Below are 13,688 nucleotides of genomic sequence, written 5' to 3' on the forward strand. Positions count from 1 at the left end.
CCGATTTTAACAGACAATTGGAAGGCTTTCAACACTGCCCATCACATCATCTACACTGCAGTGGATGCACAGATGCCCGGAACTATCAATTCATGTTGGCCACATCTACAGCAATAACGTGCAGAATGCATTGTTTAGGGCCCCAGGCTGGTGGTTGGCGATGGCTTCATTAACACCCTCAAGGAAGAATTGAAGAATTTATTGAAGACCGTTGGAAAGATCACTAATGGAGAGATCCAAAAGTGGTTCTTAACCAAGGGTTATTCCCCCCAGGGGACATTTGGCAACGTGTGGAGACATTTTTTGGTCTTTACAACTAGAGAGGTGCTACTGGCATCCAGTGGGTAGAGACCAGGGATTCAACTAGCGACTGGCACCGAACAGTGCAGTTGTTGTGGGAAAAAAGAAAGAATGAGATAGATCAGCGTCAAGAAATGAGGATCTGGTGGAGCAGGCACAAAGCAGCTCTTCCTGTCTAATGTTGGGAAGCCTCCCTCTTTTCCCCAAGGGCTAAAACTTGGAGACTGCACGATGGGCAGGCTGGGACCATGTAGAGGAAGACACTTAGGGGTGACAGACATAAGATAGCAGGAACCTGGGTTACCAGGCGATCTCCTAGAGCAAAGCAGCTCCCACGTAACACTCAGCTCTTACTTAGGGAAAATTAACTTTTATTTGACTATCAGGAGAAAAGAAAGTAATTTGGGGAAGAGCATCACTCGTGCTATTAAAACAGTAGATCTGAGTGGTGACTCTTGAGATGTCAGGACGGAACATCCCAGCCCCAGAAAAGCTTCTGCAGAGGTTATGGAAAGGGTCAGCGCTCAGCCAGCAAATGCCTTCAGAGCTGGTTCGTGTCAGTTTCACAGCCAGCAGCCCTGCCGCGTGGGAACACGTGCGTGCCATCTGGAGTCCTGAGCCGGGGGTTCTGAAAGCGGTGGGCCAGTCTAGGTGCTGGCTTTAGACACGCGTGGCTATATTTTTAGAAGGTGCTTTAAAAATCTCAGTTTCTGGGACTTTGTTCTCCAGCTAAGCCACTCCAGCTGATGTCTGCTTCCAGCTCAATCTGCTACAGGCTTTATTTTTTAAAGACTATGGTTTTGAGTGTTTCGATCTCCACTGCTTTTATTCCGGACCTGCTGCATTTGGAGCTTAGGAAAGTAACACTGGTTCCAAACCCCATTGCCAGTAGGGAAGGGAGTTTCACTGTAGTGTCAGGATTGGCTCCGAATCTAGGTGGTGCAGAAACAAGAGGATGGACCTCAGCCCTTATCAGAGCATTGCACCTGGGAGATGCAGATCAACCCTTCCAGCATTTGGATTTTCCTGTAATACTGCCGTGAAGTTAAAGCATCATCATGTTTCTATAGAAAGTAAACTGTGGCCTAGGTCATACCAGGACTGGTCTTTCAGCTCACCCATGCTGACAGACTGGAGGCTAAGCAGGATGGTCAGAGCTTCAAAACCCTTGAGGCAGAAGGTGGTGAATCCCCCAGGCACCGGAGGTGATCAAGAAGAAGCTGGCCAGCCCCTTACCGAGACGGTTGGAGAGGACATTCATGAATTGAGCAGAGAGTTGATTGGGTAACCATTGACAACCTTGATATTCTTGGAGGGTTCCTTCCAACCCAGAGCATATGAACATGTGAGAGCTACTCATTGGACACTTAGAGAGCCAGAATTGCAGATTCTCTCTTTTGGTGACCAAGCTTGTGCCATATTTATACAAAGTCTCTAGAACTAAATGTGCTCCCTAACTGTCTTTTGCACATAGCCACAGACAGGACTATTGTTCCATTTGGAAGCTTCTTACCTTTGCCAAGTTAAGAGGAAGCTTGTCTTTGTAATCAGGATGGGGAAGAAAGCACAAAGCATCTACTGCTGATAATGGATGCTTCTAGATGAACTTGCCCATCTCCTGAATAGCTCAGAACAACTGAATTTAGAGTTGTGATCACTGAGAGGTCTCTGCCTGACAGTGATTTTATTCTGCTGGTTTTAAAAAGAGATTACAGCCAATGCAGGGGACACGGGTTCGATCCCTGGTCCAGGAAGATCCGCATGCCGCAGAGCAACTAAGCCCGTGCACCACAACTACTAAGCCTGCGCTCTAGAGCCCATGCGCCACAACTACTGAGCCCACATGCCACAACTACTGAAGCCTGCGCACCTCGAGCCCATCCTCCGCAACAAGAAGCCACCACAGTGAGAAGCCCACGCACCGCAATGAAGAGTAGCCCCCGCTCGTTCCAAGTAGAGAAAGCCCATGTGCAGCAATGAAGACCCAACGCAGCCAAAAATAAATGAATAAAATAAATTTATATATAAAAAAAGATATTACAGGAATAAAAACTTCCTTGTTTAAAGGATATCCTCTAGCCAGCATGCAAATGTCACTAAAGCTGCCTAGGCATTTAGGGGACATCACCTTTGTCTTTCAAGATTCTCCAAAAGATACTAGTGGGCTCCTTTGAATGCATGAGCATCTCTGCTGTGTGAGCTCAGGTGAACTGCTGGTGCCGCCAGTAGAGTTCTATAATCATTTCTATTCTTTAGCACCTTTCGTTATACATCAGCCCACCTACCACCTGTTTCTGAGTCGGGAGAATTTGCATACGTGGAGGTTCTCATGCCCCTGGGAACGTGGCCAAAGAATGTATTCCTTCTCCAGTTTCCTGCCTCTACATCCGCATCTGGGTTGTCTCTAAATCTGGCCATCACAGAAGGCCTGTTTCTTGAGTTGGGGTCCAGAGTGAAGGTGGGAAATGTCGTAACTTCTGTCTTACCAAATCCTGAGAACGTCTGTAAAGCTAACATTAGTACAGACCATATGGAGAACGGTACTTTCCCCCTCATAGAGCTATGATTGCAGGGACTTTCTGAAGCAGATTTAATCAGAGCTTGCTTGCTTACTTGCTTGCTATGGGGGGTGGGGGTCAGTTATCAGAGACCCAGTTCATGTGCTTCATCTGATTTTCTGTACTTGGGTAGGCTGCGATCTTCAGTAGCAAGAGAAATTACTCTCCTGAAGCTTCCTTCAATCTCATCCTCCTTAAGAAGTGTCCATGTTGTCCAGTATCCCCACAGCCAAAGGAAGTGCAGGCCGCTTAATGTGAGAGTGCCAAAAATACCAGAATGAAGGGATTGCCCTCAAAGGCAAATGACCCCAGAAGAGTGGGGAGGGTGCAGGGTGCTGTCTCCTTCCTTGCCAGACTCTCTGAAATGTCCTTCATGAGAACAAATAAGGTTTTCTACTTTACTGGCCGTGTACATCATGTTACGCACAATGTTTCTAAATTGTGGTTTTAAGCTGACAACGATTTTGGCATTCTCTCCAAAGGAATGAAGCATTTGTCCTTCACGGCATCTTTTATCACCATAAAATACCATTCCCGTTTAAATTAATTAAAATACTTAAAATCTAAACTTTAATGGGAAAGATGGTTGAAGTCTTTTTTTTATAATTTATGGCTTGGCAGTACAATTTTCTTCGATTGGTTTTATTTTGACCTTGGGAAAAAAAGCAGTTACTATCATTGTTTTGTTTCTGTTTTCCTGTATTCAGCCCTAGCCTTTCAGAATTATCCTAGTCCCCTGTATGACTCAGGAAGCTTCGCTCTTATACTGAAGGCAAGTGGTATGAGATTTGTAATACTTGTAGTTATCTTTCAGACTCCATGATTCCCCCAAGCGATCGCTTCACTATGATCCCACTTCTGAAAGAGAGTTCATTGTTTCTTTTTGGGGGGGATGCAATAAGCACGTTGATTGAATTGCAGCTTTAGTATTTAAATTTTAATTTAATGTTGACACGAGAACTGGTCGTTTGCCGTCCTTCCCATTGTCCGCCATCACCCACTTGTCAGTCTTCGACCATGGGCACTGATAACAATTTTCCAGCCTTGATTCACAATGAAGCAGCCTCCTTAGGCCACCACATCAGATCCTGGGGTGGTGAGGAAGCCACTAAACTGAGAGACTTCGATTCTGATGCAAGTCACTTAGCCTCTTGGAGACTCAGTTTCCTTATCTGTAAAATGGGAGGTTGGATTACTCTAATGAATACTAAGAGTTCACACAAGTAGTAACAAGGTCAATAACAATGTGGGCCCATACTTGCTGAGCAGCTATTCCGTCCTTTTCCATATGCCAGGCCTAGGTGGTACCCAGGGGAGTAGGGGGTGGGGAGGCAGAGGAGCAAATGAATACTTTTGATAGATTAATAGTATGGTGAGAACTAAGCTCCAGAGAAGCTGGAGAAGCTGGAGAAGCATGGCATGGGTCCACAAGGTTTTTTTCAATACTCTGAAAATCAAATAAAACGCCTACATTTGCTCTGGTAAGACTTAGCCACCTGACGAAAATACCGACTTTCTTTCTGGGAGCTGGAAGAATGTCAGCTTGGTGTGGAGAGATTGGTTCTGTTCTGCCGATCCCGAGCCCTGGCTGGTAGGTGGGGTCCGTAACCAGCAGCTCTGCCTCCTGTGGCAAACAGCCTGCGACAAACCCTAAAGTCAACTTTTTAACTCATGTTGCAGCTCACGGATGGGTGTTATTACCAGTGTGCACCATCTGGTAGCTTTCTCTTTTACCCATTCATCCCTGCTAACAAGATACCGAGCTTTTAAAATTATTATCTTAAATTTATGTGACCTGTAAACATTCAGGACCTAGGACCAAAAGTCTTGGTCATCTTGCCCTCGTTATATAGTCCTGGTTTTCGTTTAAACTGAGAAATGTATTGTTACTTTATGCAATTTGTTTCATAAGCCAACATTTTTCAAACATGAGGTCCGCAAAATAAAAATTAGCAGAAAAGAGCCCTCGCTGGTTAAAAGATTCCACTCTGGACTACCAGGTGGGCGGTGTTTCTAGTTCCCAAACCGTGTGTGTTCCCTGTCGTGCCTGCAGAGCTCAGCACCTGGCATGGAGCAGACATGTGGTAAAAGTGTAACTGGGGGGCTTCCCAGGTGGCGCAGTGGTTGAGAGTCTGCCTGCCGATGCAGGGGACACGGGTTCGTGCCCCGGTGCGGGAGGATCCCACGTGCCGCGGAGCGGCTGGGCCCGTGAGCCATGGCCGCTGAGCCTGCGCGTCCGGAGCCTGTGCTCCGCAACGGGAGAGGCCACAACAGTGAGAGTCCCGCGTACCGAAAAAAAAAAAAAAGTAACTGGAAGCACGCCAGTGGGCAGGCAGCATTACAGCAGTCTGATTTGGTTGCTAATGTACTTCTGAAAGGCCAGACCAACGTCCAAAGGCTGAGACAAACTCCAGGATGTGTTGTCCGTTGTGGGGACAGAGCCTTGAGCCAAGTGGATGTCCTCTTCACATGGTCCAAAGATCTGTTTTGGGAATTAAAACCTCCGTAGACACCCTCTCAGGCACTATTCACATGGTGGTTCTGATCGTGTCTTCTGATATCATTATGTTATGCTTCTTGCTTACTTCTACCTTTTAATTTGTGCTGATACGTGCATATGTGTAGTTTGTTTTTGTTCTTTTTTTTTTTTTAAAGAAATTGGCATCTCCTGCAGGTCCACCTGGGCAGGACCCAAGCAGCCAATGGCGGTGGTGGCTGGGGGTGTGTGGTCCCGTAACCAAATCCCCGTGGATACAGAGGGACAACCGTATTTACTGTGTTGTCTAAGATGCTCACTGTGCCCTTTCTGGTTTTTTTTTTTTTTTTTTTTTTGGTTCTGTCGTCATAGATACATACTGGGCTGGCAGAAAGCACGTGTGACCGAGGATGCCTGTGTATTTCTACTTCCAGGTTTATTATTCATTTCGAATGGTATGTGCTTGACCCTGTAATGATGTGTGGCCTTTCTTCTTTCCCCAGAATGTCGAGTGGTGAAGTCCACTTCTTACACCAAAATAGCTTCATCATCCCGCAGGAGCACCACCAAGAGCCCAGGACCTTCCCGGCGCAGCAAATCCCCGGCATCAACCAGCTCAGGTAAAGCTGCAAAGGAGCCTGCAGTGGCTGCCTTGTTTCTGACGCACAATGAACAGAGGGTGTGTGAAGCCCAGAGCGTGAGATTTCAAGAGAGTGTAGATTCCGGTTTATAATTTTAGAACATGTTGAAGTGGTGGAACAGATTTGCCAGAGTCTAGCATGTTGGCTGTAAGAAAAAGCATCAGGTTCGGGAAAACTTAGTAAAGATTCAGAAAACCCAGACTTGCCCACAGATAGAAGTACTCTTCTGACTTGCATCATTTCTGCTGCAAAAATTATATTTTAGGATAAAGGCCCCCAGCGTGAGAAATCTCTGTTAAAGCATTTGTTCTTCTTGGGACTGGCTGGTGAGGAGTTTACAGTTTATATTTGCTGAGCCTTTGTTTAACACATTTTTTACTCTGGCCCCAGCATGGCTCTGGGGCTAAAAGCCGTGAGGAGAGACTGGTGCTGGGGTAGCTGCAGTGACTCTGGGCCTGTGACCTGTCTGTCCTTGTGCTCTAGTGCTGGTGTTGGAGCAGGATGTGTACTTATAGTATGACCGCCTCAGACCTACCTTTTCCTTCTTTGGTCTTAAATCTGACATCAATTGGGACTTCCCTGGCCGTCCAGTGGTTAAGACTTCGCCTTCCAGTGTAAGGGGTGCGGATTCGATCCCTAGTTGGGGAGCTAAGATCCCACATGTCTCGCAGCCAAAAAACCAAAACATAAAACAGAAGCAATCATGTAACAAATTCAATAAAGACTTTAAAAATGGTCCACGTCAAAAAAAAAAAAAAAAAAAGAAATCTGAAAAAAAACTGACATGAATCGGTTTGTATGTTTGGGTCTTAGGTATAAGGTCTACTTCACGATGGAAGGGAATTATTTATTAAATGCTATAAACTGTTGAATGTGAATTATTAAATGATACATACATCAAAGTGATTGTCAGTCACCTGATTTTATGAAGGCAGGGAAGCTCTTAGAAATAGGGACCAAGACCTGTAGGGTCTATATTGAAGCCTTCTTGTACTCAGCAGTGTGGTCCCAGAGGGATGTGAAAAGAGCTCTAGGCTGGGGGCTACAGGGCCTACCTCTGGCACCACTGCCCAGTGTGAGTTATAACCTCCCTATTTAAAATTGGAGGTGCTATAAACTGTTTTTCCTCGTAAAAGCTAAAATTGAAACCTCCAAAGTCAGTCTTGGAAGAAGGGACTCTTAGTTGGCTGAAGAGCTAGACCACCGGGCCCATGTTAGTTCTCTAAGAGTCGCCTTCCCCTGGGGGCGTTGCTAATTACTGCTATTCCCTAGACAGGTCTGCAAAGACCTTCTCCTCACTCTGTGTTGGCACCGATGAGCTGCCATGTCCCTTTCTGGCTGTCTAATCATGGCAGCCAAGATTGAATGGAGGCCTACAGGAGGAAAAGATGGTAATACAGAGCAAAAAAAGGGAGAGAGAATTTTTGCAGCTCAGAAATAAATAACCTTGTAAATAGTGAAGAGCCTATTTTATTTCAAAAAGGGAAGCTAAAATTTCAGTTAAGAAAGAAGAATCATAAATCTGATCTTAAAAAGATAATAATGAATATAGGAAATTGTTTCACTTTGGAACTAATTGGTCACATAGTTACTATTCACCATCTCTTAAGATTATATAAGTCTTATAAATGTATTTAATTATAATCTTATAAATAAAGATGAATATATCATTTACCAAAAGTAATTTTGGAAACTCGAAAGAGGAGATAGGCAACTGTATTAAATGTATTTGTATTTGTCACCGCCAACGTTTGGAACCATTCCCTTTAGAAGTTTAAAATGCACAGGATACATTACTTCAAAATTGATAGATTGATTCAAACAGTCATTTCTATTTTCTGTTGTTTCCCTGAATCTCTTTTCCGCTATAGTTAGAACCTGGTTGGTTTGACCGGCAATCACTTGTAATGAGTGATAGGTATGCCATGCCTGGGAGTTATCGTTTCCATACAGAAAGCGGAATCCAGATCCATTCTAAAATCAATATGTTCTTGAAGAATTAACACTTCAGTCAAGGTATCTTTAACTTTTAGGCCAAAATGAATTAAAAAGCCCTGCTCACGTTTTCTTTAATGTAAGCCTTTGACACATATCAAGATTTCAACTTCTTGCATTTTGATTTAGGAGATATCATACAATCATTTCCTGGTTATATAAGAGCTTATAATATGTGATGACTGTCTCTTGATTCTGACTTGCTGTCAAATCTTCCCACCTTCCTCTGGATGATTCTAATTTAGAGGGGGTTTATAGAGCAGCAGTACCCGGTCGCAAATGAGTGGATTATGCCAGGGACCCCAAGATCACTCCCTTTCCCCGGGACCTAAACGCAGGGTTTAGGAAGTCCAGTGGTGTTTATGTATCTTTTCGGGGAAAGTGCAGATGCTGGATGTCAGGGGATCACCTGCCTTGTGCCCCTCCACTGAACTAGCCTAAGATTCCTGTCTCTCCTCAGGTTTGTCTCTTGAAACCGTGGAAAGGAGCAGTGAATTATCTCTATATTGACTGTATCCGAATTTTCTGAAAATAGCCTATTCATTGTTTTCCATAAATCGTAGGACTGGAATGTGAACAATTTTCCTTGAATACTCCTTAAACATTGATATTGTCCCAAGCCCCATTCCACCATGAACCTGACTTAACATTAAGTAATCTTTGTTTTTCCCTCTTACACAAGTACCTAAAGTTTGAAATGATTTCTCCTTCAGTTTTAAAACTTCTCCTTCCAATATTCATCTTCCTGCATGATACGGAGATTGGAGCATCGTATAGAGTTAAGATTTGTAGGTTCCCGTGTTGTTTGTGGTCATATTGTTGGCTTACATTTAAATGAAACGTCAGAGTTTATGTAGAACTTTTATCTCTTTGATCTATTTTGATCCTCCCAACAATCCCCCAACAACAAGCAAGACAAGACATTATTCTTTGTTATATAATCATATACTCTATTTTTTAAATGAGGAAGCAGGCGTAGAGCTGGGGGAACTGCTTGGCCCAGAGTCACAGAATTAATAGTGGCAACTCAGAGCCGGCACGTGGGGCTTCCAGTGCTCCGGATACAGCAGGCTGGCCATTCTTGATACCTGCTTCTTCACGTCTGCTTATTAAAATTTTGATCTTAAGGAAAAAACTGATGCAGCACCTAGTTTAAGATTGAAATTTACAACACCATAACCCTTTGCAACAGAAGCCTGAGCGTTAGTCCCAGACACCAGCATTCTGGGGGGTGAAGTGATTCACCCTGACTTCAGGATGTATGTCAGTGGTAGACAGAAACTTTCCTTTGTAAGTCAGTCTTAGAATAAGAATGAGAATGCTTGGTAAATCTTGTCTTTGCTCCTTACTCATTTCTCTTCTTGGGACTAGAAGAAGTTAGAGGTGTTTTATTAATGTAAGGTATTCATTGAGACATTCAGAAATATCCAGTTCAGGCCTGCTAGTGTCAGGAACTTGCTAGGCGCTAATAATGCAGAGATGAAAGAAACAGCCCCTCCACTCAAGAAGCACACGGTTCAAGCCCCCTAAGTAATTTATAGATAACATAATTCATACAGCTGTTGAATTATTATTAGTCTCTGTAACAGTAAGGGTCCAAAGAAGGCAAATTGGAGCTAGAAGAAAAGAAACCAGAAGTCTTAATAACAATAGAAGAATAAGGGGCCCCCAGACAATTGTGTGCAGAGCCGTTGAATGAGGTATCACTAAGAAATGGGGAAAACGGGTTTTAGCTTCTTAAAGGAACAAGAATACATAAGAGCATCATAAAGAGAGTTTAATATGGGTTGAATCTTTATTCATGTGTCTGTCTTTGGAACACAGACATCTCATAAAATGTGTAATTTAAAAGTGAATTTCTTTTCAACAAATGCCTTTGTCTGCATAGGGAAGTTATAACAAAGTATCTCCCCAAATAAGAGTATTCTGTGCACTCATTCAATTTCAGTAAGAATGGATAAGGTTTCATTTTACTTTATATTGTTTTCTTAATATTAAAAGTATAAGAAAACCACATTTACCTATCTTGAATTTTCATTACTGTAGTCCTCCTTAAAAACTTAGAGATTTCAAAATTTTGACCTCTTCTTGGATTCCTTAGAAAAACGTGGGTTTGTGTGTTTGTTTTAGTTTTGTTCCCATTTAGATGGACGGCCGGTTTTTTTTTTTTTTTTTGTAGAATGACTCCTTCTGTTTAGAATCTCTATCTATACAAGCCGTGACAAACATAACTGAGTGCCCCGTCGTGCCTTACATTCATCAATCCAAGCATGAGCTGATGCACTTTCTTGCCCTCCAGAAGCTTATGGTCTAAGGTAGAAACACTCATAGCAACAACCATTCATTCATTCAATATGCATTGAGAACCCACCATGGACTAGTGATGTGAGAGTTGCAAGAGTGAACATTTGAAAGAGGGAAATCTGGATGCCTTAGTTAATGACCTTCTACCATGACAGAAGCATCATTCCATATTTCCCAGGCTTAAAACTTACTTGTATGTGACTCTTGAAATCCTGAAGTCTTTTTATTTATGCTAGTCAAAATTTACTTTTCTACAGTTATATAAAAATATTTTATGCAACATATGCAGATAAGAATCAAAGCTGGGGAAGCAAAGATAATTTTAATCAGCTTACTGGTCCAATTTGTCAGTTGTTAAAATTTATATCAAACACCTTCAAAGGCAGATTGCTAGCTATTAATTTTTTAACTCAGTCTTTTTCCTTTAGTGTAGAGATTTCAGCCATGTATTTTCTATAGAGGATCTTTTCTGCTTTGGCATTCCAAGAGAATTGTTGAAAACAAAATGCACCGAGAAAATCAAGAGGGCTGAAGATTCATTCCCTGTGTTTTTAGAATTTTTTGCTGCATATATGCTGAATCCTCCTTCCATTCTCTTTCCCTGTACCCATCAACTGCCCCTAGCACTCACTCTCAGCAGGTGAGTATTTCCAAAGATAGTCCTTCAAACTTTGAACGGTTATCTTGACCCACCGTCTTTGTGGGGGCAGCATTGTATGTCAACTCCTGTTGTAAAGTCCTCACTGCTAATGCTCCATGTTAGTTAAATAAATATTTCCTGAGCATCTACTGTGTGCCAGGCTTGTATTAGTTTGTAAGGATACAAAGATGATTAAACCGCTGTTCTTGTCTTCAAGTTGGGAAACAAACATATATAACACTATGATAGTGTAGTAAGGGCTGTGACAGCCCAGAGAAAGAACGGGCTAAATCTCATCAATAGGGTCAGAGAAAAAAGGCTTATAAATTGGGACATGAAGGATCTTGCCAGGAGAAGGGCCAGGAGGACAATACCACCTGAGGAAACAATGAGAGTTAAGGCACAAAGGCATGGAAGTATATGGCATGTTTAAGGAGCAGTGGCTAGTCCAATAAAAATGAATGGTAGCATTACAGGAAAGGGAGAAGATGGTGGTAGCCTAGTTGGTTGCACTGAGATTGCACAGGGCCAGGAAGGCATAATTTTGTTGTAGGTATTAGGGGGTGAAAAGGGATTTTTAGTAAGGCCATGATTTGATTTTTATCTGAATTTTGGAAACAGTGGTACAGTGGTAGAGGGCATGGCTACACGTGAAGAGCCAAGAGCCAGGAAGCCTCCATGAAGTCATCCTGGAAAGAATTGTTAGGACAGAATTGAAACAACAATGCTTAAAATGGGGGAGACTTCAAAAGGGAAATGAAACCAGGAATTTCACTGGATATGAGGCCAGAGGAAGAGAGAGGCATCAGAGATGTGGAGCAGGTTTGCCAATCGAGGAGGAGAGGTAGGGAAGGGGTCCCGTTTTAGACCTGTCCCATCTGAGATGCTTCGGAAGCACCAGTGGGCAAGTAGTGAGGGACAGTGTGTAAGTCAGGTGTGAGCTGACAATGCGTATTTGAGAGACCCTGGCATATAGTAGTGATTTAAATAATAGAAATGTAAAATACCTCTCCCCTCAACCCAAGGAGAGATTTGTAAGGATAAGGATGAAAATGGAACCACGGGGAACATCTGCAGTTACACGAGCACATCAGGAGGACCTTCAAGATGGCGGAGGAGTAAGACGCGGAGATCACCTTCCCCCCGACAAGTACATCAAAAATACATCTGCATGTGGAACAACTCCTACAGAACACCTACTGAACGCTGGCAGAAGACCTCAGACTTCCCAAAAGGCAAGAAAATCCCCACGTACCTGGGTAGGGCAAAAAAAGAAAAAAAAAAAGAAAAAACAGAGACAAAAGAATAGGGACGGGACCTGCACCTCTGGGAGGGAACTGTGAAGGAGGAAAAGTTTCCACACACTAGGAAGCCCCTTCACTGGTGGAGACGTCGGGTGGGCAAGGGGGAAGCTTCGGAGCCACGAAGGAGAGCGCAGCAACAGGGCTGCGGAGGGCAAAGCGGAGAGATTCCCGCACAGAGGATCGGTGCTGACTGGCACTCACCAGGCCAAGAGGCTTGTCTGCTCACCCGCTGGGGCGGGCGGGGGCTGGGAGCCGAGGCTCCAGCGTCGGAGGTCAGATCCCAGGGAGAGGACTGGGATTGGTGGCGTGAACACAGCCTGAAGGGGGCTAGTGCGCCGCGGCTAGCCAGGAGGGAGTCCAGGAAAAAGTCTGGAACTGCCTAAGAGGCAAGAGACCATTGTTTCGGGGTGCGCGAGGAGAGGGGATTCTTCCCCTGTCTGCCTGCAGAAGGCAGAGCACCACCTAAATGAGCTCTAGAGATGGGTGTGAATCGAAGCTATCAGCTTGGAACCCAGAGATAGGCATGAAATGCTAACACTGCTGCTCCAGCCACCAAGAATCCTGTGTGCAAGCACAGGTCACTCTCCACATCCCCTGGGGAACCTGTGCAACACGCCACCGCCAGGGTCCCGTGATCCAAGGACAAGTTCCCTGGGAGAACACACGGCATGCCTCAGGCTGAACACACACTGGCCTCTGCTGCCACAGACTCATCCAGCATTACAATTATAACTTCTGTACCCCTCCCTCCCCCGGCGTGAGTGAGCCAGAGCCCCCGAATCAGCCGCTGCTTTAACCCCGTTCTGTCTGAGCAAAGAACAGATGCCCTCAGGCGACCTGCACACAGAGGCAGGGCCAGATCCAAAGCTGAACCCCAGGAGCTGTGCGAACAAAGAAGAGAAAGGAAAATCTCTCCCAGCAGCCTCAGGAGAAGTGGATTAAATTTCTACAATCAGCTTGATGTACCCTGCATCTCTGGAATACCTGAATAGACAACGAATCATCCTAAAATTGACACAGTGGACTTTGGGAGCAACTGTAGACTTGGGGTTTGCTGTCTGTGACTGATTTTTTTCTGATTTTTACATTTATCTTAGTATAGTTTTTAGCACTTGTTATCCTTGGTGGCTTTGTTTATTGGTTTGGTTGCTATCTTCTTTTTTATTATTATTTTAATTTTTTATTTTAATAATTTTAAAAATTTATTATTATTATTATTTTCTTTATTTTTTTTCTCCCTTTTCTTCTGAGCTGTGTGGCTGACAGGGTCTTGATGCTCTGGTCTGGTGTCAGGCCTTACCCTCTGAGGTGGGAGAGCTGAGTTCAGGACATTGGACCACCAGAGACCTCCCAGCCCCACATAATATCAATTGGTGAGAGCTCTCCCAGAGATCTCCATCTCAATGCTAAGACCCAGCTCCAACCAACGACCAGCAAGCTCCAGTGCTGGACGCCCCATGCCAAACAACT

The 13,688-nt window shown here is 44.1% G+C and overlaps 1 protein-coding gene across 3 annotated transcripts in view; it reads left to right on the forward strand.

Annotated features, from left to right (window-relative positions):
* DCLK1 (doublecortin like kinase 1) overlaps nt 1-13,688 on the forward strand; it is a 324,978-nt gene that overhangs the window by 224,157 nt on the left and 87,133 nt on the right. For all 3 annotated transcript variants that reach the window (XM_033410093.2, XM_033410091.2, XM_033410089.2), the window contains exon 5: nt 5,838-5,954. In XM_033410093.2, coding sequence (XP_033265984.1) covers nt 5,838-5,954 — 117 coding nt within the window. The remainder of the gene's footprint in view (nt 1-5,837; nt 5,955-13,688) is intronic.

This window comes from Orcinus orca, chromosome 18 (genome assembly GCF_937001465.1).
Source record: "Orcinus orca chromosome 18, mOrcOrc1.1, whole genome shotgun sequence".
NCBI lineage: Eukaryota > Metazoa > Chordata > Mammalia > Artiodactyla > Delphinidae > Orcinus > Orcinus orca.